Source organism: Pseudochaenichthys georgianus, chromosome 1, assembly GCF_902827115.2.
Source record: "Pseudochaenichthys georgianus chromosome 1, fPseGeo1.2, whole genome shotgun sequence".
NCBI lineage: Eukaryota > Metazoa > Chordata > Actinopteri > Perciformes > Channichthyidae > Pseudochaenichthys > Pseudochaenichthys georgianus.
The window spans coordinates 29,906,939-29,934,028 of NC_047503.1; the positions used below are offsets into that span (position 1 = coordinate 29,906,939).

A 27,090-nucleotide genomic window follows, 5' to 3' on the forward strand; every position below is an offset into this window, starting at 1 on the left:
TGCTCACTGACTCATAACTGACTCATCATTAGTTTGCACATAATGGAGACATAGGCACATTCATTTAATTTCATTTCAAACCTTTATTTATACAGATAAATCCCATTGAGATCATTGATCTCTTTTCCAAGGGAGACCTGCTCAAGTAGTTCCACATGAAACATAAAAACATAAACAGAACAACAAAAGGACATCATACAGCATCATTTACATAATTATCCACATAAGCAGGTACCAATAGCTTCCGATTGACTAGCATCCAACCGAGCTTTAAAAACATTTAGTGGCACCAGATTGTTCAGTTTCCATTTAATTTGCAGACTATTCCAAGACAGAGGAGCTGCGCATCTAAAAGCTGTCTTCCCTAAGACAGTCCTAGCAGTTGGCACATTTAATAAAACCACAGCATTCGATCTCAGGCAGTAGCCACTTACAATTCTCCGAGAGATCAGGGAGCAGATATAAAATGGAGGTTTCCCTAGCATGGCTTTGTATATAAAAATGTACCAGTGACTGAGCCCCCGTACAGTTAGTGAAAGCAAACCAGCCCTTGCATACAGGGTACAGTGATGGGTTAATGCTTTACAGTTTGTCACAAATCTCAGTGCACTGTGATACGCGGCATCACACCATTCATATCTTTACCATGCATTTGAAAGTATACTAAACATTGTTCAGATGCAGCTGAAAGATGTCCTTTATCTGTTACATAACAGCTGATATTCACATGAGAATAAGAAGGAAAAGTGTTACGTTACGACTTAGATTTTAGTTTGACTACAATTCTGTCAAACCCTGTTGTTACGACTTTTTGTCATATGTAAAGCAATATATAGCGGTCGTGGGTTCGATCCCAGCCCGTGCAGTCAACATGTCGATGTATCCTTGGGCAAGATACTTAACCCTGAGTTGCTCCCGATAGCCAACTGTGTGTGATTGTGTGTGAATGTTAGCTAGATTTTTTCATATTATCCCTCAAAATGTCAACATAATTTAAATTGTTCATGATGCCTTCCACCCGAACAAGGCTCCCTGTGCCTGAGGCTGCAAAACAGCCCCACAGCATGATGTGTTCTTAGGGTTGAAGGCCTCTCCCTTTCTTTGCCAAACATAAGCAACATCCATGTGCCCGAACAGTTCCAGTTTAGTCTCATCAGACCAAAGCACAGACTTACAAGACTCATCTTTACCTTTCCAATGTTCACGGGCAAACCTCAGTCTGGCTCTGATGTGCCGCTCTTTAAAGAGTAAAGGGGTTCTTCTGGGTCGATGGCCCTGAAGCCCACCACGATGAAGAGCCCTCACAACTGTGTTCCTTGAAACACCAACTCCAGAAGAGGCCAGGTCAGCAACAATCATCTTGGCAGATGTCCGGGGACATCTCTGACTATTTTCCTCTCCAGAGTTCTTGAAATCTTGCGCTTTCGACCACGCCCAGGTTTGTTTCTTACAGAATTTGTCTCCTTGTACTTCGCAATGATGCAACGTACAGCAGTTCTAGATACTGTGAAGCGCTTGGAAATAGCAGTATAGCCTTGCCCCTTATCATGAGCCTCCACTATCTTCTTTCTGAGCTCAAGACTGATTTCCTTTGTCTTTGGCATGGTGAGTAGGAGTAGTAGTATAGTCCCTCTCAATAAGGTATTCAAGTGCCTGTTTCTTGGAGTCCTTTTATGCTGATTGAATGCTCATGTGTGGCTTGAAAGCCGATTGGTTGATTAGGTGTGGTTTGAAAGCTGATTGATTGAATAGGTGTGTTTTGAAAGCAACAATTCACATGGGGCTAATATTTTTTGACCAACCCATTTTTCACTATATTTGATATAAACAAGCCTAAAAACTTGTTTTATTTTCCAAAAAGTACCAAAAGCTACTAAATAGCACTGGTGAATGTTTGATCAAGTTTTATTAATGCTGGAAACATTGGGAAGAATTTTAGGAAAATGTTCCATAACTCCTGGGGGGCTAATAATTTAGGCCTCAACTGTAAGTGCAGTCTATTTACCATTTCCTAAAAGCAGTAGTAGGAAGAAATAATATTTCATAGGTCAATGCAATACTGTACTAATGTTGCATGCGACTTCTCTTTGTTTTGTGCTGTATTCTAATGGTGTATATTGTAGCATGGATTAAGCACAACAATACGTCTGAGGAAGTTCTGTTTCGTACTTTGGCTTGTGTGTATTTATATCTCTGTTGTTACTGCTGTGGTTGTCTCTACACGGTACACTGTCTTTGCATTCGCTCGTAATATCGTAAAACACAATTGAAATGTCATATTGTGTTTCTATTTCTGTGCTCAGTCATTCTCTTCATTTGATTTTTATATATTTCCTCCTTCACCCCATGCGTCCTTTCCTCGTGTAAAATTCATCTCCTACATTTTTCAATCACTCATAGTGAAACTCAGTTATTCATGGTCTCACTTTTTCTGTCGGACCCAGGGTACTCAAGATGGCAAGATAAATGTAGATTTCAGCCTTTTCAATTCCTCCCTCTCTCTCTGACACTCTGTCTGACCCCTCCTCCCTCCCTCTCCATTTTCATTACGGGGAGTTTAACAAAGTTGTGCAGTGAGTTCTGGCATGTTGTCACATCTTATACTTATTCATCATTTAAAAAAGATTAAATCTGAAAGAACCCATTCTGAAAACCTGAGGCTAGAAATGCTAAAGACTCATGGCAGAGCTGCTGGCCTTATAGTTTGAAATCAAATATATTTGAATCAGGTATATTTTTAAACACTGCATACATGTATATTTCAGCTTATATGAATCTGCCATTTGACCCAAAAAACTAGCACATTTTTTCCAGAATCCAGCAGTTGGTCAGTCGTATCCCTGCCTCTACTCTCCTCTTCCTCTCTCACTCTATCCATCTCTACCCCCACCCCCACCCTCTTCCTCTCTATCATTCGCCTTGCTGCATTGCGAACCCCAGCAGCTGTGGCAGCGGCAACTCGCACATTTTTTGTTTTGTTATTACTTCTCTAGGTGTGAATGTACTTAAGGGTGTATGAGTGTGTTCATTCATCTTTGCAAAGTATAATGCACATTTCTAAACCACAATCCCTCTCTTTGCCCCCTTCTCTAATGAATCCACCTCCTTGACTTTACATTACAGAGAGTAATGTCATAATGTTTTTCCCTCTCTGAATAGCATTAACATAACTGTGTTAACACTTTGTGAAAGCACGTAATGAAAACCCGGCCCTTGGTCCATAACTGTGTCGCCGTCTGAATGAGGCAGGTAGACATGAATAGAATTGTAAATGGATTCTTTGAAAAGAGGCCAGCCCTCTAACAAATTGCACATAAACAAATAGCCACCGGCCATTGGCTGAGCCCCTGCCAACGTCCTTTAAAAGTGAAGGAGAAAGAGAGCAGGGCACAGAGAGAAAGGAGACTGTAGGAAGGGTGCATTCCTTTCCACATAATTAGGTTTTATTTGGATCTCTGCTTGGATCATATCTCTTTCCTCCTATTCATCTTTCTCACCACTGCTCCCTCTTCATCTCATCACTCCATCAGCATAACATTACTTACATTGAGCATCATCTGTGGCGCTTTGAAACCCACTTCATGAGACACAGAGATTGGCTGACATGCAGAGTATGAGTCATGAAATGAACACTGAAAATGTGTCAACAGGCGGAAGAGAGAGAGATAGATAGTAAGAAAGTAATAACTAACATTTCCTTGTTATTTTAGCAGTATTACGTTTTGGCTGGGCTGCTTTCAGACTGTGCCAGAGGCGGCTGAAACCAGTTACTGGAACAAGGCACAAGGTGATGAAACCTGAGCTAACACTGTACACACAAAATCTCAGGAAACAGATTCATATACCCGGAAATTTGAGATTTCCTCATCATTATAATTACAATATAGGTCAACATAATATTGAGACATATACATAATTATGTTCCATCTATAACCAGCCAGAAGTTGATATAATAAGACGAAAAAAATCCACACAACCTACAATAACTATCATCCTTCTCTTTGTATTTCCAGTAGCAGACAGACCAGAGGGAATAATATGGCAGTAGAGAGAGTGATTTATGTCTCCACAGCACGGGGAGCAGCTCTAACAAATATAAGTAGGACAACTGCAGTATGGGAGGCAGTGATGTTCTCAGATGACAATATTAAGGCAGAGAGGATCATAACAGCAGCTTGTTCAGTAAGAAAATATCATCCAGATAAATAGCAAATATATCTGAGGAATATATGGCAGTGAAATATAATCGTGTGAGTGATGAGTCCTTAGTGTATAAACACACACAGAAAAAAGTGAAACAAACAAACAAACAAAAAATGAAGATTCAGACTCATTTATAGTCCAGGGTTTCCCCACCCCAGCATTAAGGCACATGTAAGTGTGCTTAAGTTATTTCATGCACCTTGCCCTGACTCTTATGTCAAGTATGTATGTGTTATTAAGAATTGCTAATGTGTTGCTACACAACGTTATCGCCTGCCCGATAATGCTTAGTACAAAACAACTACATTCAGGTCATATAATTGTTTTATTTATATGTATTTCAAAGAGGGAAAGCGACATACAGAACTCAGCCATATTCAACAGTGTTTTAAGATAAAAACAAGCTACATAGTCAAATGCTAAATAGCTCCACTAGGGACTGTGATTAACCAACAGTAGTACCACAATTAATAACCACATTACTGAGCTCTAATTAAAGGAGGCCTGAGCTCTTCAGTGCTGACTCCAAAGTAGTTATATGACTGATCATAGAGTATGGTCAGCATCCAACTAGAATATAAGCAATTTAAAAGATACAGCTGAAGAGAGTGGCAGCTGAACGAATGATTGAATGACGGAAAAATAAATCATGTTAACCATTATAGAGAGCCCACAGAATAGATGTATATATCCCTACATTTATTTAAACTTCTGTAGACTCTTTGAGCTATATTGAAAATGAAATGGGAAATAAATTGCAACCTTTTAATTTCAACTTCCCAGGAACCATGCTAAGTGCTTCATGTGTACAGTATATTGACCACGGTGCATTTTTGCAAGGATTTCAGAAGATTTGAGGGATTAAATCCACTGAATCGTATGATCCTAGAAAATCTCTTAAAGTGGAAAATGACATTTAATAGAGTTATCCAACAGTACATTTGCCAAATATCTATAAATCTTTCAAATATCTTTCTTATATTTGTTTCCATAAAATGTCTAAAAACAGTAAAAAACCTTTATCATGTATTAAAGTCCATGTTGGCATATTTTATTACCATATAAATACCATGCAATATTTTGTCTCACCAACAGTCCCAAAGATATTATTTTTAATAACATAAAAGACAAAAAAATAAACTTTTATTATTGCACAACCTGGAACCAGATTTTGGCCATTTTTTATGAAAAACTATTTATTCAAGCACTGCTCCATTATTGACATTTTTGCAGATTAATTACCTTCAAAAAATATTTGGCTTATTATTAAAGCTCTAAACCTGTATGACACATCTTGGTGTCTTTTCCTCTTTTAGTTGAGTAGAGTAAAAAAACGAATGCTTCAGCTGCTTCTCTGTCCCCTCTCTCTCTCTAAACCTTCCATCCCTTTATTCCTTTCCATGGGATGAACCAGGACATCTTTTCTTTTTGGCCCTTCTAGTGGAATCTGCTGCATCACTGAAGACAGTTTAAGTGACAAGCATCACACCCCCCCCCCCTCACAGCCCACACAAGCCACAGCCCACACAAGCACCGGCCTCTTGTCCGGCCGAGACACACTGAGACAGGCAGGGCTTCATATGCAAATACAGCCTGAGTAGGCGGTGGCGAGAGCAGAGTGTGCAGCAATGTGAGGACTATCTCAAGCCCCGCCCACATAAGCCAGTTGCTAAGCGACCGTCTGCAAGAGGGAGGGAGGGGGTAGGAGGGGCCATGATTTCAACAACTGTTGCCTGATCTGAGCTCTCACTGTGTGAATGCAAGTCAGCCGGTGAAGCAGTCAGCGAGAGAAGGAAAGTGTGTGAGGTGCAGAGTCAGTGTGTGTTTGTGTGTGTGTTACAGAGAGAGAGAGAGAGAGAGAGAGAGAGGCAGCCGGTGCGGTGTTTTTAAAGTGAACGATACATCCAGCTCCATTCCTCTGCCTCTGTTTGGAATATACCACTAACAAGGACTCACCCTTTGGACTATCCCCACTCTTCCTCCTCCTCTTGCCTTTGAAGGGAACACCTGTGTGTGTGTGTGTGTGTGTGTGTGTGTGTGTGTGTGTGTGTGTGTGTGTGTGTGTGTGTGTGTGTGTGTGTGTGTGTGTGTGTGTGTGTGTGTGTGTGTGTGTGTGTGTGTGTGTGTGTGTGTGTGTGTGTGTGTGTGTGTGTGTGTGTGTGTGTGTGTGTGTGTGTGTGTGTGTGTGTGTGTGTGTGTGTGTGTGTGTGTGTGTGTGTGTGTGTGTGTGAGCCAAGACAACGGACTTAGCCCCGGAGACCAGGGAACAGTGGATGACTTCAGGCCATTAGGGTTTTGCTGCTGGAAAGAGGGGCGCTGCTCACCATGGACTCCCCTCACTTGTGAACGGGGTAAGCAACCAGACTGCACCCTACCAGGGGAACAAGGGGGTGATGAAAGATCACTTTGACAGAATGAGAACAAAACAGAGAAACGGCTCCATAGAGAGGGAGAGAGAGACGTGAGGGTTCAGTGAAAGAACAGCGTAAACACTAAGACGGCAGAGATAGTTTATATGTTAGGGGGTGAGTTAAAAACTGGGTTAGTTAAAGGGGGGCAGTTAAGCTGCAGGGCAGTCCATTGTCTCCCAGTTTGTGTGTGTGTGTGTGTGTGTGTGTGTGTGTGTGTGTGTGTGTGTGTGTGTGTGTGTGTGTGTGTGTGTGTGTGTGTGTGTGTGTGTGTGTGTGTGTGTGTGTGTGTGTGTGTGTGTGTGTGTGTGTGTGTGTGTGTGTGTTGCATGCAGTTGACCCTGCCTCAGCTTCCCTGTCTGTCTCGCTCAGCTGTGGGTGTCTGTGTCATCATCCTCATCACGCTACCCTGTCCTGTCTCCTGTGTTCCCTCTCCTCTCATCGCTGTCTGCTCTCCAGTCTGCCTCTCATCCTGTCTCTGCTCCTGTCACTGCTGGCCCTGTTGCGGTTCAGCATCTCTCTGATGGTAATGGGATTAATTGGAAACTAGGGTGGCTGCAAACAGAGGACATGAAAGAAAGTGAAAGAGATCAAAAGAAATGTTTCGGGAACAGATATAGCATGTCCAGGTTCAGATCAATTGGAAAAGATAGCGTTAATATTGGAACAACAGGTTTTGTTGTCTGGACTGATGGGGAGAATGATATTTGGAAACATAAGGAAGTGCAGGCTGCGATGTGTGTCCAGTATTTTCAGTGTTAATATTAAGTTATTTAGAAAATGTAAACTTTTCTTCTCTACAACTGTACTCCAAGTTATTCCACTGTGTTTATTTAGTTCATAGTACATTTAAAAAAGAGGAAATATATGCCATAACTATCACAATATGTTTTAAATCATCCACACTGAACTTGTAATGTGGATAAAAGCACTGAGGAAGGATTTATTGGAATTACAGAAATGTGATTTACTACTTGACAGATTTAGAGGTAGTAGATCATCAAAGTAAGCAAAGTAAGTCTTTCTGACTGTGTCCTCATTTAAAAATATATATTTTAATACAATGTAGATCAGAATTAGGACATCTAAATGAATGAATACAAAGAGTTGTATATAATAACCCTGTTACTTGCTTTCCTCTGTGCTAAAAATAGGAAGGCAAGGTGAGTTTAATTTGTATTGTGGGGATAATAGCAACACATGACGTCAGGCATGCCCTTTTGAATACTCCCGGTAGGTGACTGGACATTGCCTAATGAGATTTACTTCTTCAGCCGAGCAGGACATTCTCTGTTAATTGTCCTGGGCAACAATCAGCCGGAAATTATTTGGCTTATGGTTAATAAAGATTACCATAGTGGCTTTTTACAGCAGATGTATTCAGTTTCCTAAAACAGTATTGACACTCAGCCAAGCGCCTTCCAGAGTACCAGTGTGCACACAGGACTAGAATAACTAGATTAACAGTTCTGAGCTGCACTGGATGAATGAAGGCTAATCTGCCAGGAGTTAAAGCAGTCTCTCCTTTCTATAAATTCTGTCATACTGTACACTGAAAAGAACAACTAGACAAAACATCATTACGTTAACATCACACTAGTTAACCTTAATGCACTGTTGTTAAAGAGCCATATATATTGTCTCTGAAAGTTCGTTTTTTCGACCTATTATGAAAAGGTTTAAATAAATTATTGTTGGCACAGAATACCAACATTTGAATTCACATGCAGCTGAAAGAAGCCGGACCACCTGCTGAGGGTCCACCGCAAACCACTCTGAACTCTCCTATTCAACGGCCGATAGCAAACAGTCGCTAGGGAGAGGGACAAAGCACTTTGTTAAAGAAAGGCTTTGTTTTCTCCTCACTGGACACAAGTTTGATGACACGTAGAGGACAATAAACACCCAAAATACAACACACTTTGTCTCTGAGACGATGGACTTGAACAATGAATAAGACTAAGCATCTTCAGTGTTTGTGCTGCTACGTACAGAATTAGTGCTCCTCCTTGAAGATGAGTCTCACTTCTCTTCTTGCAGTTCCTTGGAGGATGATTGATCGTTTGAAGGAAATATGACTAAATCAGTTGACTGTTGATCTTAAGCCATTAGTCAATCCACTCAAAACTGAATTAGATTAGAAGAAAAAACTAAGTTTGAAGTCAATTATCAATCAAAACTAGTTTCCAGCTCCTAAAATGTGACGCTTTGCTGCCTTAATAGTTTATATCTCTATAGATTAACACTCTTACATGTTTGTGACTGGACAAGCATTTTGAAGATACTTTGAGCTCTGGGAATATGCAAGAGAAACATGTCACAGTTTAGTTTTCTAATCCACATTAATCACAGTAGCAGCCATATTGGTCTGTATTGCTTGTCTGTTTGCTAAGAAACAAAACACACCCCTGACTTTGGCTTGACTTCTGTGGTTCAGTTTCCTTGTGTTGATGTGAAGCAGTAGTTTGTTTTGTTTAAACATTCTTAGGCAGTCGTGAAACACTTAAGAGTTCAGAACAGGTGGTTGGCATGACGCAGAGAACAAATGGACACACACACACACACACACACACACACACACACACACACACACACACACACACACACACACACACACACACACACACACACACACACACACACACACACACACACACACACACACACACACCTGCCTACTTCATGTGACAGCTTCTCTTAACTAAACTTCAATATGTCAGTGGTGCTGACGTCTAACTTCCTTTTAACTTAACAGTTTTTCTCTGTCAAGCATTGATAACATAGCTCTTTGGTTTAACTTTTGGAACAAATAGTGCCGTTTTCTGATATCACTAACATTGACTTAATGTTGTGTAATCAGCAGCAGTCATTAAGATATGCTTTGTGATTGACATTAATAAAGCTAATATGTCTTATGTTCTCTGGGACATTTTTCTTTCTAATTACAGGTGCATTACATTATTATTAAATAATTAAAGCATTATTAAATTGATTCACACACAAAAGACATAACAACAAAGCCAAAGAAGGCAAGGCAAGGCGAGGCGAGGCGAGGCAAGTTTATTTATATAGCACCTTTCAACACAAGGCAATTCAAAGTGCTTTACAAAAAACGAAAGACATTAAGAAAATGGCATTTAAAATCAGTCATTAAAAAGAAAAGATAATAAAATAAACATTAAAAGAAAAAATACATTGATAAAAGTTACAGTGCAGTTTAAGATGTGAATAGTTCAATTAAAAGCAGCAGCAAAAAGAAAAGTCTTTAGTCTGGATTTAAAAGTAGTCAGAGTTTCAGCGGACCTGCAGTTTTCAGGGAGTTTGTTCCGGATATTTGGAGCATAATAACTGAACGCTGCTTTACCATGTTTAGTTCTGACTCTGGGGACAGAAAGCTGACCAATCCCTGAAGACCTGAGAGATCTGGATGGTTCATAATTTAGTAGTAGGTCAGAAATGTATTTTGGGCCTAAACCATTCAAAGCTTTATAAACCAGCAGCAGTATTTTGAAATCTAGTCTTTGACACACAGGAAGCCAGTGTAAAGACTTCAGAACTGGAGTGATGTGGTCCACTTTCTTAGTGTTAGTGAGGACTCGAGCAGCAGCGTTCTGAATTAGCTGCAGCTTTCTAATAGATTATTTAGTGAGACCTGTGAAGACACCATTGCAGTAATCCAGTCTACTGAAGATAAAAGAATGGACAAGTTTTTCCAAATCCTGCTGTGACATTAGTCTTTTAATCCTAGATATATTCTTTAGGTGATAGTAGGCTGATTTAGTAACTGTTTTAATGTGACTGTTGAAACTCAGGTCAGAGTCCATGACTACACCTAGATTTCTGGCTTTATCTGTTGTTTTGAACATTGCAGACTGAAGCTCAGCGCTAACTTTTATACATTCTGCCTTGGCTCCAAAAACCATTACCTCAGTTTTATCTTTGTTTAATTGGAGAAAGTTCTGACACATCCAGTCATTGATTTGTTCAATGCACTTACTCAGTGTTTGAATTGGAGCATAGTCTCCTGGTGAAATTGTTACGTAAATGTGTGTGTCATCCGCATAACTATGGTAACTTATTTTGTTGTTCTTCATTATCTGAGCCAGTGGTAGCATGTAGATGTTAAAGAGAAGAGGCCCCAAGATGGAGCCTTGAGGTACCCCACATGTCATATTTGTCAACTCAGATGTGTATTTACTAGGGCTGTCAAACAATTACAATTTTTAATCAGATTAATCACAGCTTAAAAATTAATTAATCATGATTAATCACCATTCGAACTATGTCCAAAATATGCCATTTATTTATGTATATTGTTGTGGTAATGGAAAGATAAATGAAAGAAGGCGGATATATCAATTTAACATACAGTATCTATGTTTATTATAACATTTTTCTGCGTGTCAAAATGAAAGACAACCCACACACCTATCAATCATCAAACCGGGTCTTAATGCATTACGTGTTGATATCAACGGGGGAGTACTTCAGGAAAGTCGACAGAGGGGGGGGCTAGTGGAGTACTTCGTGACCACAGAGTGTGAACGTTGTGATCAGCTGTTTTAGCGCAGTTCTCCAGTGAAGGGGGGAGTCTCCCTCCGCAGCCGGTTGGCGTAGTTTTGGCACAGTTCCGTTGTACAGACCGACGTTAACAGCAGCCCTGTCTGTGCACACGGAGACCGACTCTGTCGTCCGGTGATCTAACCGCCTTCTGGAAAAGCTTCACAAGTACGTCGGTACGCAAATGCGCTTTGTGACACAAGTGACGGTACGCATTTCAGATTACGCACATAACCTGCGTACCAGTTATGTGCCCCCCTGTACCAGAGCCATATTATTACTATTATATGGCTCTGCCCTGTACTACAGCAAAAGTATTCTGCGTCGGGACTTCCTGCAACAACACCACGCCGTTATCAAAGATGTTCTATTGAGAAGATGATCACTACGTGACAAAAGTTTTCAAAACCGTGGCTACTGAAATCAATCTTACTAACTGCTGTCTGTGCAATTTACTCCGCGCGAGTTGGCAGACTTTATTTTGCTTACTTTAACATCATTTTTCATGGTGGGGCTAAGCCATTTATTGGTATGGGTGTAGCCTACCCCAGCCATACCCTGGCGCTGCCACTGGTGGCACGTATGGGGCGGGCCATTCTGCACATGCGTTAAATGCGTTAAATATTTTAACGCAATTAATTCAAAAAATTAATTACCGCCGTTAACGCGATAATTTTGACAGCACTAGTATTTACCTATATAAACAAAGTTGTTTCTGTCCTTTAAGTAGGATTCAAACCAATTTAGAACTGTTTTCGAAAGTCCCACCCAGTTTTCTAGTCGGTCGAGTAATATGTTGTGGTCAACAGTGTCAAACGCAGCACTGAGATCTAATAATACTAACACTGAAGTTCTGCCATTGTCTGTGTTTAAGTGGATGTCATTGAAGACCTTTACAAGAGCAGTCTCAGTGCTGTGGTTTGGACGAAAGCCTGACTGGAACACATCGAAACAACTATTTAAGTGCAAGAAATTACTCAACTGTTGAAAAACTACTTTTTCAATGATTTTACCTAGAAATGGCAGGTTTGATATGGGCCTGTAATTGTTCATTACTGAAGCATCTAGATTATTCTTTTTTAAGAGCGGTTTAATGACTGCAGTTTTCAGGGCCTGTGGAAAAATACCTGAGTGAAGAGATTTGTTTACTATATGAAGTAGATCTGAGGCCATGCAACGAAAAACATTTTTGAAAAATCCTGTTGGAATAATATCAAGGCAGCAGGAGGAGGATTTCAGAAGTTGAATAATGTCCTCTAGGTTTTTATCATTAATCTGATGGAATTGTGTCATGGTGTTTGAATTGATATTAGGTGGACAACACATTTGCTGTACCTGATGCAGAGGCACTGACTGCTTGTCTGATTTTCTGAATTTTGTCAGTGAAAAAGAAGGCAAAATCATTGCATGCCCTGGTGGATAGAAATTCAGAGGCTACTGACACTGGGGGGTTAGTTAGTCTGTCGACAGTAGCAAACAAGGCACGTGCATTGTTTTTGTTTTTGGTAATGATGTCAGAGAAGAAAGACTGTCGTGCGTTTTTCAATTCCAAATTATAAAGGCCAAGTCTCTCTTTATAGATTTCAAAGTGAACCTGGAGATTTGTTTTTCGCCACCTACGTTCAGCTTTTCGACACTCTTTTTTCTGCTCTCACGGTCATGGCCTTTCTCCATGGAGATATTTTCTTCCCAGTCACTTCCTTTACCTTAGTTGGAGCAATGGCATCTATAGAATATTTAATTTTTGAATTAAAATGATCTACTAGCTCATTTACTGAGATGTTAGCAGGGGCAAGTGTGGAAGAAAAATTCTGAGTAAACATTTCCCTAGTATTTTCAGTTAAATATCGCTTTGTGGTTACTTCTTTTTGAACATTTTTGTGAACAGAAATAGAGCTCTCAAAGAACACACAGGAATGATCAGAGAGTGCAACATCAGTCACCACAACCTTAGAGATATTCAGACCCTTTGAGATAATTAAGTCCAGAGTGTGCCCCTTATTGTGCGTGGGCTCCGTCACATGCTGAGTCAGTCCATAGTTATCAAGAACACAAAACAGTTCTTTGGCCCCTCTGTCCTGGGGGTTGTCAACATGGATGTTAAAATCACCAACAATGACTAGACGATCAAAGTCAATACACACTATCGACAGAAGTTCAGTAAAGTCATCAAAAAAGCTTGCACAGTATTTGGGTGGTCTATAGATATTTAGGAACAGAGCTCGAGAGGAGCATTTCAGCTGAAGGGCCACATATTCAAAAGAAGCAGTTCCCATAAGATGTCTTCCTGCATTCAATGGAATCATTGAACAAAATAGCAACTCCACCCCCTTTCTTATGCATTCTTTCCTGACTCATACAACTAAAGTTGGGAGGGGTTGATTCGATAAGAACAGCTGCACTGTTATTTTGTTCAATCCAAGTTTCCGTTAAAAACATAAAATCGAGATTGTGCTCAGTGATAAAATCATTGATTAAAAATGTTTTTCCTGCCAGAGACCTGACATTTAATAAAGCTAGTTTAGGTTTGTTAGATACACTATCAGTAAGATGTTTTGTGACAAGCTGTGGCTGACATGGAATCACTGCTAAATTTGATAAACTCACACGAACGTTTGAGCACTTCCTGTTTCTAAGCTGAAAGAACAGTTCATTCTCCGATAATCTCGAGATGTATTTCAAGTTATCCTTGTTTAACGTGCCTTATATATACGTACCCACCCACCCACCCACCCACCCACACACACACACATTGGGATTGAAACACCTGTAATGATCTTAACTAATGGCACTCTGTTTTTAACAACTAACCTTAACTGCCACTATTACCTTATTAAACTATGGCCTAACCCTAATCTAAAAGTCACTCTAAATCCAAATGTCACCTTAAAATGCCCCTTGAGGAAGTTAAACTCATCTTTTTACTTTTCCAGGACCTGCTCTTTTCATTTAGGAGATTCAGACATAGGAGATAAAACACAGGCAGTCCCACTGTTTCACCTGTTGGGTTTCTCTCGTGTCTCTAACTGGGTTTCATTGAGAAAACCTCCACAATGTCTCCAGTGTGCCGCTCCAGTCCCTCCCTATATTGTCCTTTGTCCAACTCAGCATTCCTGGTAATTCAAGCAGCTACCTGCTTAGACTCAGGTGGAGACAAATCTGTGTGTGTAATGTTTTTATATATATATATACGTGTAGTAGATTTTGTCCAGCTGCTTTAAAAGGCCTGTTGAGGATGTTTTACATACAGTTTTGATTTAAAGACTGGGAGGAATAGAGACTTTTTCATGATAGGCAGACTGGTGTTTTCCTTTTGGTACAGTATTTCAGCTGGTTGAGTATTCGTCTCATTTGCCTAAAGTTTCTCACAGTGTTGACTGAACAAAATGGTCGTGAAATATGAGTCATTGCTTCCCCTTTGAGTATTGTGTGAGTGTGTGTGTGCATAGGAAGAGTATTGCTTACCATGGGAGCTGATACAGACACGCAGGCAGAAACATGCACATACACACCAACAGAGTGTTTACACTGCCTGTCATGTATCGAAGCAATGAAAGTAGGTGTGGTTATCATCACTGAACAACTAATTGAAGTTAATATGTTGACATATGTAGGCTTACAACTAATCATTATTTTTTATTAGAGATTTGTCCTTTTCGATATTGTCCTGGATTAACTGTTTACTGTTGACCAAATGTCAGAAAATAGTATAATTGCCAATCACAATTTCCCAGAGTGGAAATCAAATCTTCAAACAACATTTCAACAACAAAATTATTTAAAGTCATGCTATCATGCTATATTTGAAAAATATTTTGTAGGGGCATACCTATATAAAACATTTTCAAAATACCAAACAGATCACCCATTGTAGCCATGCCTCATACTGCTCATACCCCTCTTTTGAAGCCATGTTAGAGAAAGGTGGATTTTGGGTCCTTAGCTTGAAAAAAAAAAAAGAGGAGGCGGAGCTAATGCCTGATCAGAATTCTACCGGAGATAAAGTTAAATTCGGTTGTGATAAAACGCCATCCTGTTTAAACCACATCAAAGATTATTTCTGAAACACTATGGAGCTCAAATGCTTTTTCTCTTGCGGGTTTATCACAAGGTGAGTTCCTTTTTGTATTTCCTGCTTTTTAAACACATGTGCTCTTCAGTACAGGTTAGCTCTGAGTGTTAGCGATGCTTGCTAATGTAAACAAAGACGAGATTACGTCCAAAACACGTCAGGCATTGTTTCTGATAGCAACTTTCTGTGGGTCCGCCGACGTCACAGCGGATGGAAATCTGTATCCACTCGTTGTACACCCGTTTTTAAAAGATTTGTGTACGGAGGAAAAGAGAGAGGGTTTTATTTTCTGACGCTGCGTGAGTTCCCAGATGCACCGGGGACACATATTTATGTATAAAAGACATCATAAAGTGCATTTTGCATGATAGGTCCCTGTGAGCCTCTCCGCTCACACAGGGTTCAAATATGGACGGAAAGAGCAGGTTCGTTTATCACAGGCGTGTGGTGACCACCTATTTAACCACTGGGACATAATTCAAACTTGGAACTACAGTTGCGGTTATTGTTCCCACACGGACATGTTATGGGTTACCTATAAATAGGTGTGCCCTCTTGGCTCTCTCTCTTGTCGACCCGGGCTGCGACATGTCCTTTGCAGCTTGTAAATAAATTACGATTCTTGCACCTTCCTTGCACCGCCTCTGACTCCATATCTCTCGGCACTACAGGCGTTTATTTATTTAGCTCCAAACAAAGTATCCACGGGTCTCCGACGTTCCCCGTGTGGCAACCTTCACAGGTCCTTTCCACCCTCCAGGATCCGCCTACTGCAAAACAGACCAGAACCAGGTTACCACATGCTTTTATTCCGGCACTGATTACCTGATTCCGATCAGCTGTCTGGCCTCCGGCCGAGCCACTCCCTTCACTCCAGCAGCCGGCGCCCTAACCACACCCCGCTGCCACAGTCCCTTTAAATTAATATAAAATATGAAAGAATAAAGCAGCACATTTTTGTGTTTAGGCTTTAAACATTATTGAAATGCTTGAGTATTGGTTTGAGCTCTTGTGTTGACATTTGTGAATTCCTTTGAAGGTATTGGAAGCCTCGTAGGCCCTCCTGTCCCAGAGCCTCTTGTTCTGATGGTGGGATCTGAGGCTCAGAATGACAGAAGCACCCACTGGTAACAGAGTCAATGCTGAATATCAAAGCAAAAGCATTAAATGATGACTATAAAGGTGAACAATTTTCTGTGGTGGCAGCACTCAAGCAGCTCACGGTTTTGGGGGGTATGCAAATGAACAAAGAGAGAGATAGAGATGTAAAGCCTCTGCAGAGAAACGCCTCTTATCTCTGGAGCTCGCTCCAACAAACACCAGCAGAGAGACGGCTTGTATCTCTCTCCTCGCTCTTCCTTTTTCTTTCTCTCTCTCTCTCTGATCCATCCTCTCCAAACCCCCTTTTTCAGCGTGTCCCCCATGTTCCTGCTCACCCTCCAGCCCCTTTACTGCTGACTCACACTGAATCAAAGCTTCACCAGTGGGGATCGATCTTGTCGATGTCATCGAATCCCTCCCACGCTGCTGTAGCACTCCATCTCTGTTTGGTCCGCCCTTTTGCACAACACTTGTTTTGTGTGATTGTAAAACAACAACATGGTTACTGTCCAACTAGTTATACAATAAACATACGGCAGGAACAACAACAACTTTATAATCCGTATAATTCTTTTAATCTAGTTTTGCTCAAATGACAAACCACAAATATGCTGCTTAAATATTTCAAGAGGGTGGTCTGGAAAAACGTTCATAGTTCCCTTAAAGCCTTTAATTCTGCCACATGGAAGGAGCTTTATCTTGTCAAATGCAGGACATATTTAGCATATAACTTGCATCAATAATTATTTTAACTTCATTTATAGTTATGGTTTTATTGGTTTATGGCTGTATTCTTTGCAGTGGTTTTTCTAGATAACAAAAATGCAAGTTTTGATTTATGAATGAAACTAAATTAGACACCCGTAGGAAACCCCCTCTGCTGATGGCCTGGCAAGTTCAAAGCCACCTTCTCCCTCTCCTTACATTCAGATCGATGGAGCCCTGTAATGCATCGTCATCCACATAATTCTCCACTGTGCCAGAAGGGCAGATTCATGATTTGTTCAGCACTAAAGCAGTATCGACGCTCAGCACTCAGCGTAGAGTAAAGGGGTGTGAGGAGAGGTGGATCGAGAGTCTATCTTCTTAATGACAACACTGTTGTTGTCCAGCCTGATAAAGAGTTTGGGCCTTTGATGACCTACACATTCAACACTAACCTCCATTTAATTGGCCTTTTAGTGAGTAATTAGTTCATGTCACTCTGCCTGTCACTCTCTAGGGGTCTGCATGTAAACGTTTAGTGTATACAACAGTTTACTAGCACTGTGAGCATGTAGAGAACGTCAAGTATGTGGCAAAAATATCAAGCCACTGAATAGGACTCATTCGACACATTTTGCCCATGCATTCAAGATTCAAAGGTTTTAATGTCATATGCACATAAGCTACAGTGTAGAAATGGCAATACAAATATTATGACCCGAGCCCCTCCAACTATCGACATATAAATGTATAAAATACAAAAATACAAATAAAAAATAACGCAAGAAGTCTAGATGCACATTAATAGACTATGATATATATACAAGAACAGAATGTAAAATTACAAATTCTACAGTAAGATTAAATTAAATACGGTTCATTACAGTGATATCTATTTATATAAACAAGTAATAAGTAAATTGCAAGATGAAACTCCCGTATAAAGTCAGTTTCGTACGTACAACAGCACATTTCACCTGACTTCCTAAGTATTACCTTTTACTTTGTGTTCCTCTGTGTATGTCCAAGGGAATTTGCATCATGTATTTGCCTGCAGCTCATGTCAGAGGAAATAAGATTACCGGTACCAGTGAATGCGAGCAAGACTTTGAGATAAACGTTTGTTGCCTCCCACTCACCTGTTTTGTTCCCAACCTTTTCTACACTAACAGACAAACAGACGTCTATGACTGTATGTCTCAAGCAACCGAGTAATTGCAATTTTCTCCGCTCTACCATCTGTCTCTCTTTTATTTCCCTCCACTTGACCAGTGACAACATCTCTCCCGGTTTGGTTTCCTGTAGAGAAGTGTCCTTGATCTCTCTTTTTCTGTCCCTCTATCTATGTTTCCTCCATTTCTAATGCAGCAGCAGTGGATGTAAATAATAAATGTTTCCCTGAGAGCCTGGCTGTATGCCAGACTCTTCCTTACTCCGTCTCGTACATAACTATCCATGCTTTACAACTGTTGCACAACAACTGTACCTGAGACATCTGGGCTAACATTCTTTATGTCTACACTGAAGGAGTCTGACCCATATTTTTCCAAGGAAAGTGTACACTTTTTAAGTCCCTCGTGACCTGTAATGCATCTATCATGTGTGAGTAATTCAGTGATGATATATGCGATTTTTTATTTTATATTTTAGGGCGTGCGATATTAAGTAGGCAAATTAACTCAAACACGTCATGTTACAATTATTTTGCTGCTTGCTAGAAAAGGAAAACTTGCGCGGCTCTCATTTCAGGGGTACTTCAGTGAGTGACGTGCAGGCTCTGCATGCACAGCAAACCACCAATCACATTCATTCTTGATCAGATCACAGCAGGATAACCGAGCTAGCTCAGCTTGTTGCTCTGATAACTTAAGATCCAGAAGTCCGTGAATAAAATCCTTCATCCGGTTAAATATCGTTAAAAAAATACCGATTGTATAGCGTTAAAGTTCAAGAAAGGATGGTTTGCGGACAAAATTTCAATTTCTGTATTTTTTTCATATCGCAATATATATCGCAGGGGGAAAAAATATCGCAATATCAGTCCAATATCGTGCAGCCCTAATTCACACACACATTTATGGCTATAGTCGTTGTTAACCTGCACTCACAGATTCATACAGTTTTATCTAAAAACACTCATAGACTAAAATGTACTAAAAACACACGCAAAATAAGCTGCATTTTTAATCTCTGGGAAAAGGGAGACACCCATTTTCTTTAGTTTTCTGCAACTCTACATGTTTTTCTTCTCTGACTTAGCCTCACCTGGGATAGTGGAAACAAAAGCAGGTCAGACCCCGCAGCAACAGACTCACACAGATCCTATTTATTTGATTTACCCCAGCATACACGATGAGGAGAGTAATGTTATAACGCTGTTGTGTTTTTACTCCTTTGTCTTTCTAATCCATTGCCATTAATATCGATCAAAGCTCAATAGAGTGCCACTTATCTTTCAGTGATTAATCTTCTGTCATGCATTTGGACTTATTTTTTTATAGTCTATGATTTGGACCTGTTAGATATCATCACGTTGATATTTGGTAAACATTTGAACAACTGAATGAATCCTGATTTCATTGTATTTCTAAAATGCTATTGGTGTGTGAAATACTATCCTGCAAAACAAATTCACTGTAGTTTAAAATGGATGTTGTATAACACATGTGTACGTTGTACTTCTGAAAGGCTTCCTTGTCTCATAGATGCATTCACCAGATGAAACCTGCAGAACCAGAACAAACATTTAAGGTTGATTAAAGTCATACTTGGACCAACGGGTGATGTGAAGGCGAGTCAGGCTTCAGGGCAGGGACGCTGAAGTTAAAAGCACAGCAGATCTTAGCGTCGCTGGTTCAAAGCCATCAGCAAGTTTTCTGCTGTTTAGCAGGCCATCTGTATGTGTGCCTCAAGCTACTCCCAACTGGCTCATGTTTTGGCAGTTACTGCCCCAGGCTGATTGTTACTTTACTGTTTTTAAAGTTGTTTGGAGTGTTCCTCTGAATAGAGAAAAAATAAAGCTCTTTAAAAACTTTAAACCGTGCAAGACATCCCAAATTGGTATATTTCTTAGTTTAGCAAAGACACAATGTAGTTCAAGAGAATCAAGGCATTAACACCTATATAGATATTTCATGAATATTATCACTTAAACTAGTAAATGTTGCTGAATTATACATTTTCAACTTTTATTTTCTTTATTTGTATGCATTGCATTTGCAGTTTTCCTGACTTTTTCCTCCCCTGTTAAGTGGGGTTTATTAATGTATTTTATTTTCCTACATTATGTAGACTAGCGAAACATAAAAAACCTCTCTCTCTTCCCCTGAGCCAGCTCAACAGGTCACTCTTCCCCACTGGGTTTGCTTGTTCAGTTCTATGAATTGTTATGGTGGAGCACAGAGGGGCTGCTGCCTGATTCCTTGCCTCTCACTGTTTCTTTTTTCTGCGGCAGGGAAATAAGGAGAGTGGTCTAAGGAATCCTACAGAGACCTTTATCCTTGGTTTTATTTCTCGGTGACTCAGCTGCAGACCCCATGTTGGCTCTTTGTAACAGTACAGACCCTCAGTTTATGATTTTAATGGCTACTTTTTTCATTTGGTTCCGCAAAGGTTTGCCTGTGTGTTGGGAGGGGTATGGGATAGGGATGTAAACAAACGTGAATAATAATGAAAAAAAAGTTTTGCTATAATATTCTTAATTTACAAACCATCTCAAAGGTGTATGCAACATTTTTTGAGGCAATTATAACCACATTTAATCTGGATTCGCAATAAGGCCCAACAAGATATCATGGCCCATTAGTTTGAATATTTATGTGTTTTAATAATAAAAATACATTTAATTTATATAGCACATTTCAGGGTACTCAAAGTCACATTTTCGTTTTTTATAAGCTTTTAGGAGACATTTCTGATCAACTTTGCATTTCTCTGGACTGCCTTATTTGATGTAATTACATACTTACTGTACCTACTTACTTACATAAAATCCGGATGTTTTAGTAACATTTTGGTGTGGGCCCTGCTCATTCTGGTACAAATCGAGCTACATATATATATTTTTCATTGACAGAGATACTAGATTTGCATTACTCTCCTAGTGTGGGACTGGAAATGAGTTATTCCTCCATGATCAGTGGAGCTTAAAGGATAAAAAGTCAGGGTTGTGTTGGTGTGTGTGTGGGAGAGAGAGAGAGAGAGCGAGAGAGAGAGAGCGAGAGAGAGAGAGAGCGAGAGAGAGCGAGAGAGAGAGAGCGAGAGAGAGAGCGAGAGCAGTCCTAATCTTTGTTACTGAAATCTTTTATTGGTCTGTGATGTTGTGTATTACCCACCTGACTGTCCTCAAGATACTCTGTTATCTCTCGGCCTTCACAGCTCTCGTCTAATTTCACTTTCAAACTGTGTTGCTAATTCCTTTGCATTCCTTCTCAGCTTTGTTCCTTATGCTCTCTTTTTCTTATCCTCACTTGTGTGCTTCTCTGCTATATTTATTCTTCCTCAACACCTCCATCCATGCCTGTTTCCCTCCCTCTACACCTTTCTGTTACTCACTAACCAGCATGCACCTCACCCCCGTGCTCTCTCTTTGCCTGCCCTTGTCCTTCAGCTGTTCAGTCATGCTGGGATAAGTCCTTGTTCTCTGTTGCATTAGTCCAGATTTGAGCCGTTGAAGAGTGAAACTGATTGGAGCTTGAGCTGTGATCTTTGAGCTGTTGCCCTTTGACCTTTTCTAGCCCTCGAGACCTCCTGTGTGAACTTAAGACAATTCCCACAGTGAAGGAATTTACTAAATGGGAAATCCAATTTAACTCAGAATCCACAAGTGCTACTCACTATACTCCCAACCACCATGAATAGGGAACATCATATTACAAGTTCAGGGACAGTTTTGATATTAAAAAAGTAACACTTTTAATTTTAAATATAAGTTTGTATTCCTACAGGCGAGTTAGTGCCACTGAGTTAATTAATATTAAATAGTTTTCCCGTTATGTTTTTCTACTCTATATTGCTTTGACATTTTGTTGAACCATAAGACGTCATGCTACATTCGCTGCTAGCAGTTCATGTTCACACTTAGAACTAAGGAAATACAGACCATAACGAAAAGAAGCACCTTTTTTTTTATTATCAGGATTTGTGTTTGTCTGTTTTGATAGAAAATGATGGTATTGACAACATGCTATTAGTTGAAAAAGTCAATTGTGTTCGCAAGGTTTACACTAATAAGGATTTTGTCAACATCACATGACCACAATAACAGCAATACTCAAACTCTCCCTATTTCTGCGGGTGTCTGTAAATCTGTGTGTAAACTTACTCTTTTTGCCTTTCTCCCCATCTTTTCTTCAGGGAGGTGCAGAGGAGCGGCTTTGTCCGGTCATCATGTGCACTCGGGCCTTTCCTGACCCCGTCCCAGAGTGCCAGTTATTCCCTGGAGAGGTGGAGGAGCCTGAGGAGGCAGAGGAGGGCAGGGAGAGGGAATCAGACAGAGACAGTGCAGTGGAGAGCACCCTGGGGTCTGACACTTCCGACGGGCCCATTAGACCTGGAGACAAGGGAGACATTCTGGGAGAACTCTTTTTGTCTGGGGTGAAGTAAGCTTTGTTCCACATTTCTTTACTACTACTCTAGTGTCTCACTGTCTCTATATCTTACGTCAGACCCCAATGGATGATGATACTTTTACTGGTGATGCAAACATAAGAGACATTTTACACAACATACTCTGTTGTATTTGTTCTATGTCCTATATATCTTCATGTTGAATTGTTGGAGGAGCCTTTGACTTAAGTTTTTCATTGCCATCACTGTAGTTACTGTGCACATGACAATAAAGCAGGGGTGGGGAACCTCCAGCCCCCGGGTCGTATACGGCCCGTAAGACCATTTGGTACGGCCCTCGAGGTAATTTATAAACACAAGCAAAAAAGAAAAAAATGTAAGACATCTAGACCGCAAAAAAATTAAACAAGCGAGTACCTGTTTTTCCTGGCCAAGGTCAGGGTCATTGAACACAACACGAGCCGAACGTGTCATCACGTGGTATGTCTCGTCTGACAGGGGTGCAGTTCTGACGGAGAGCACCAGAACACCACTCCAGCACTTCAGAAATTGCAGTACCCATAAGGAGCCGTACACATGCTGCAATTTGTGCGTGTCTGTGTCTTTAGTTGAAAGCCCAGTGGCGATCTGTTCATCCGTCATACTGATCATACAGTCAATAACTTTGTTGTTATTAGCATCTGGTTAGTCAGCTATGCTAACGTATAAGAAGCTTTTTCTACAACCAGTGTGGTAAAGGCACATCTTTATATGATCATTATAGTTATAAAAAAACAAGAGAATAATGCAGGTATAAAATACTATATGACTGTAAAAAATAGTTGTTATTAATATTATGATATCCATAAATAATATTATTATAATATCCAAAAATAAAAATCTGCTTACTGTTTCATATGGGTGTTGAGAGTGGTATCCATAGATCTCTTCATGTTGCTCTCAAAGTGTACCAGATTGATGAATTTAACTTCAACATTTAAAAAAAAAATGCCCCGGACGCCCCTAGAGGAGGTTAGGTGTGTGTGTCGTCGTCGTCGTCCCCCCCCCCCCCCCCACTTAAATCATGTCCACGTGGATAGGAAACTAAATACATTCAGTGTTTCCCACAGAATTTGATTCTGTTTGTGGGGGCACCGCACCGCACCCCCCCCCCGGCAAGAAAAGCCAAAGGCCCCTTAACCTATTTGGGTGGTCCACGCATCCACCCCCCCCCCCAAATAAGATAATACATGCAAGTTCATGGCTAGAGAACGTTCTTGTTGCTCTGTGTAGCGTTGTTGATGAGTGAAACACCGGAGATCTGTGGGGTTTATTCTCCAAAAAATATAATTTACTCCCAAAATATAATTTACAATTTAGACATTTAGCAGACGCCTTATTCCAAAGCGACTTACAATGACCAATTACAGGGACGTTCTCCCTGGAGTAACTGAGGGCTGAAAAAAAAAAGAAAGAAAAAAATGGTAATAATATTTTTTCTTTTTTATGAGATCCATTTGTGGTGGACGATATTTAATTGTGGCGGCCCGCCACAAATAAATCAATGTATGGGAAACACTGACATTTGCACACATCTTGTGTCCATATCTTTCTGTTTTGGTGGTCATGCCACAACCGTGCACGTGCATGCATGCGTGAGTCATGGTAAAATATCTGGATTAAGAGGTTGCTTTTTCTTTGCACAGCATGAAAGAAAGGCAAAATGAATGGGCTGTGATTTTAGTATTTTTAAGCAGAGGTCAATCATTTGTAAAGCCCTCAGAGGATATTGAAAAAATTGAAATGGTCCTTGAGAGGAAAAAGGTCCCCACCCCTGCAATAAAGCCTTGAATCTTGAAAGAGACCTATATTCATGTGGAAAAAGTCGGTTATTATTCAGCTTTCTAAAATTCTGTGTGCGACTCAAATGTAATATTATTATTTTCCAATAAAGGCCTGATTGTTATGTTCACAGTAGCATTTTCTTTTCTTTCTCTATGACTAAGTGCTAACTATGACTAATTCTGTACTTTGTAGGGGTGGTCAAACCAGCGCCTCAGTGACCTCCGACTTATCAACACGATCCTCGGCTTCTCTGAACGAAGAGCAGTTTGAAGACTACGGGGAAGGGGACGAACCAGACTACACTCCCAGCAGCCCCTGCCCAGACGACGAGACTCGAACCAACGGCTACTCAGACCTCGGCTCATCTGTTCCCTCCAGGTAAGAGAGAGGTACTTTAGAGGGAGACATTTTTCTTCATGATGTGGAGATGTGCCAAGGTATGACCACCTCTGTTTACATCATAAAATGATATCTTCTTAAAATTAAATGTTATAGGTTATTTGACATTGATTAATTTCTGTAGATACAACTCTGTTAAACATTATGGACTCTGCAGAACCATTAACTGACTCATATTAGAACTGTAGAAGTGTAGCTTAGGAGTTCTTACCCTTAAAGCCACATTAATATTCATCAACAGCTCGAGTTTAATGGGATTAAGTCTCTCGGCTGATAGACTGGCAATACTGCTCCATGCTCCTTCCACGCATACCAAGCATACAGCACTCACATGGCATGGAGATTTAAATAAAAAATGAGGCCTGGATTTACAAGAAGTATTAGACAACTCAGCATGGGAAATACTTTCGGATAACTACAGTACAATGTGAGTTCAAAGTTCTCTCGCAAATGTTGGTAAAGTGCCCTATACCAAATATTTTGAATGTTTTTGGTTAAAATGTGGATTCCTCTACTTTGTTGACTTTCAAAGCATATACAATGCACTGTGATAAAATGATTGGATTTGAGGTAGATATCGGAAACAATAACAAAATCAGTGTGTGTAAATTCAGGATGATTTAATCAGCACCTTCCCTCCATACTGTAACACAATCATCTAAGAAGAGAATGTAAGTAATATTTCTGGATTCAAATATTCCGAAAATAGTTTGTCATCTCATAGATGGTCTGATTTAGTTGTAATTGTTATTTCTCTTATACAGTGGATACACAGTATATAGTGGACAGCCAGATCAATTGTCTTAGTGCCTTGGCGTCGGCCACATGTTTTTGCATAGGCCTCACTTTTCACTTGTTGTATATTCAGACATGCATATGCATGTAAAGCTGGTTACATTTGGAAAAAGACTGTATCAGCAAATAAAACGTCTCTCTGTGCGTGTTTCAGTGCCGGCCAGACTCCTTGTAAGGCGCGTCAGCATTACACCGGTGAAATCATGGATGTCTACTGTTCTCAGTGCAGCAAAAAGGTCAACCTGCTGAATGACCTGGAGGTTCGCCTCAAAAACCTCAAGTCTAACAGGTAGGAGACACACACACACACACACACACACACACACACACACACACACACACACACACACACACACACACACACACACACACACACACACACACACACACACACACACACACAGGTGAGTGAATTACCTTCCAAAAGCAGTGCTCACAGTATTACACAAGATCTACACACTAAGGATGTTAGTAGAGCTTCCATGATATGTCTCTGTGAGCTTTTTCTACACAGTTGTGAACATTTTCTGCTGACAACCACACTTTTATTCTGACAGCGAGTCAGTTAAGTCAAATCAAATCCCCAGCATGTATACGCTGAGTGCAGTTTTTTCCTTCTACCTTTGTTCAAAAAAATTGACTAGTCCACACAAACAGTCTTTTTTATGAAACGTGGCTTTTATTATCCATTTTGGCCTTTTTTTCCACACCGAAAAGACTCTTTGGGTTACTAAAACTGAGCTTTAGACTTTCAAATTATTTCAAATAAAACGACATTTTAGGCAACATCATTGTGAGACATCACCATGGTGGCATTTCATGCAACGGCTGGGATTTGGCTAAACATAGTGCTATAATGTATGTTGTACAGGGATTAGAAGTAAATAGTGTCCAATCACAGTGGACTGGTGAAGTTGACTGAGGGGTCACTGTTTGCTCTGTGGGCTTTTACTTGGTATAATATAATAAGAGTAGTTGAGTAAGAGTCCCTTCCCGCTTCATGCTGTCATAAACACTAATTGGTGGTTATATAAGACAGGTCGGTATTCTGCTTACCTCATCAAACATTGTAATAGGGAATCTATTATTGGAAACATAATCCATTGTGACAATTAATAGCTTACTGGCTCCCTGATGACTCAAAAGCACACGCACTGTTTGAATGTGTATTAACTGCTTTATCTGTATACTATCCAATGACTTGAGAGGTGCTTTTAAATCAAATGTAATATTGCTATTATTATTATTTAAGAGCAGTGAATGTTGTAAAATCATGTTTTAAGGAAATAGTGTAACTATGAAGTCACCTTTTTCCTTGTTACTCACTGCTGAATGTGCAGAGTGTCTCCCCAGAGAGAAACGGCTCTATAATCCAACATGTCTCTCTTAATGATGAATTAGTTAGAGTGGGAAGAGCAAGACCAAGAGAGAGTACATTGATTGAAGAAATGACTT

At 40.2% G+C, this 27,090-nt stretch overlaps 1 protein-coding gene across 3 annotated transcripts in view; it reads left to right on the plus strand.

The window, feature by feature from the left end:
• Positions 1-27,090, plus strand: part of rab11fip4b (RAB11 family interacting protein 4 (class II) b) — a 63,260-nt gene that overhangs the window by 23,641 nt on the left and 12,529 nt on the right. For 2 of the 3 annotated variants that reach the window (XM_034082665.2, XM_034082691.2), the window contains 3 exons: positions 22,405-22,649; positions 24,634-24,819; positions 25,790-25,924. In XM_034082665.2, coding sequence (XP_033938556.1) covers positions 22,405-22,649; positions 24,634-24,819; positions 25,790-25,924 — 566 coding nt within the window. Of the gene's footprint in view, positions 1-6,366; positions 6,555-22,404; positions 22,650-24,633; positions 24,820-25,789; positions 25,925-27,090 lie in introns of those variants that run through there. The other variant, XM_034082682.2, reaches the window with a different exon arrangement.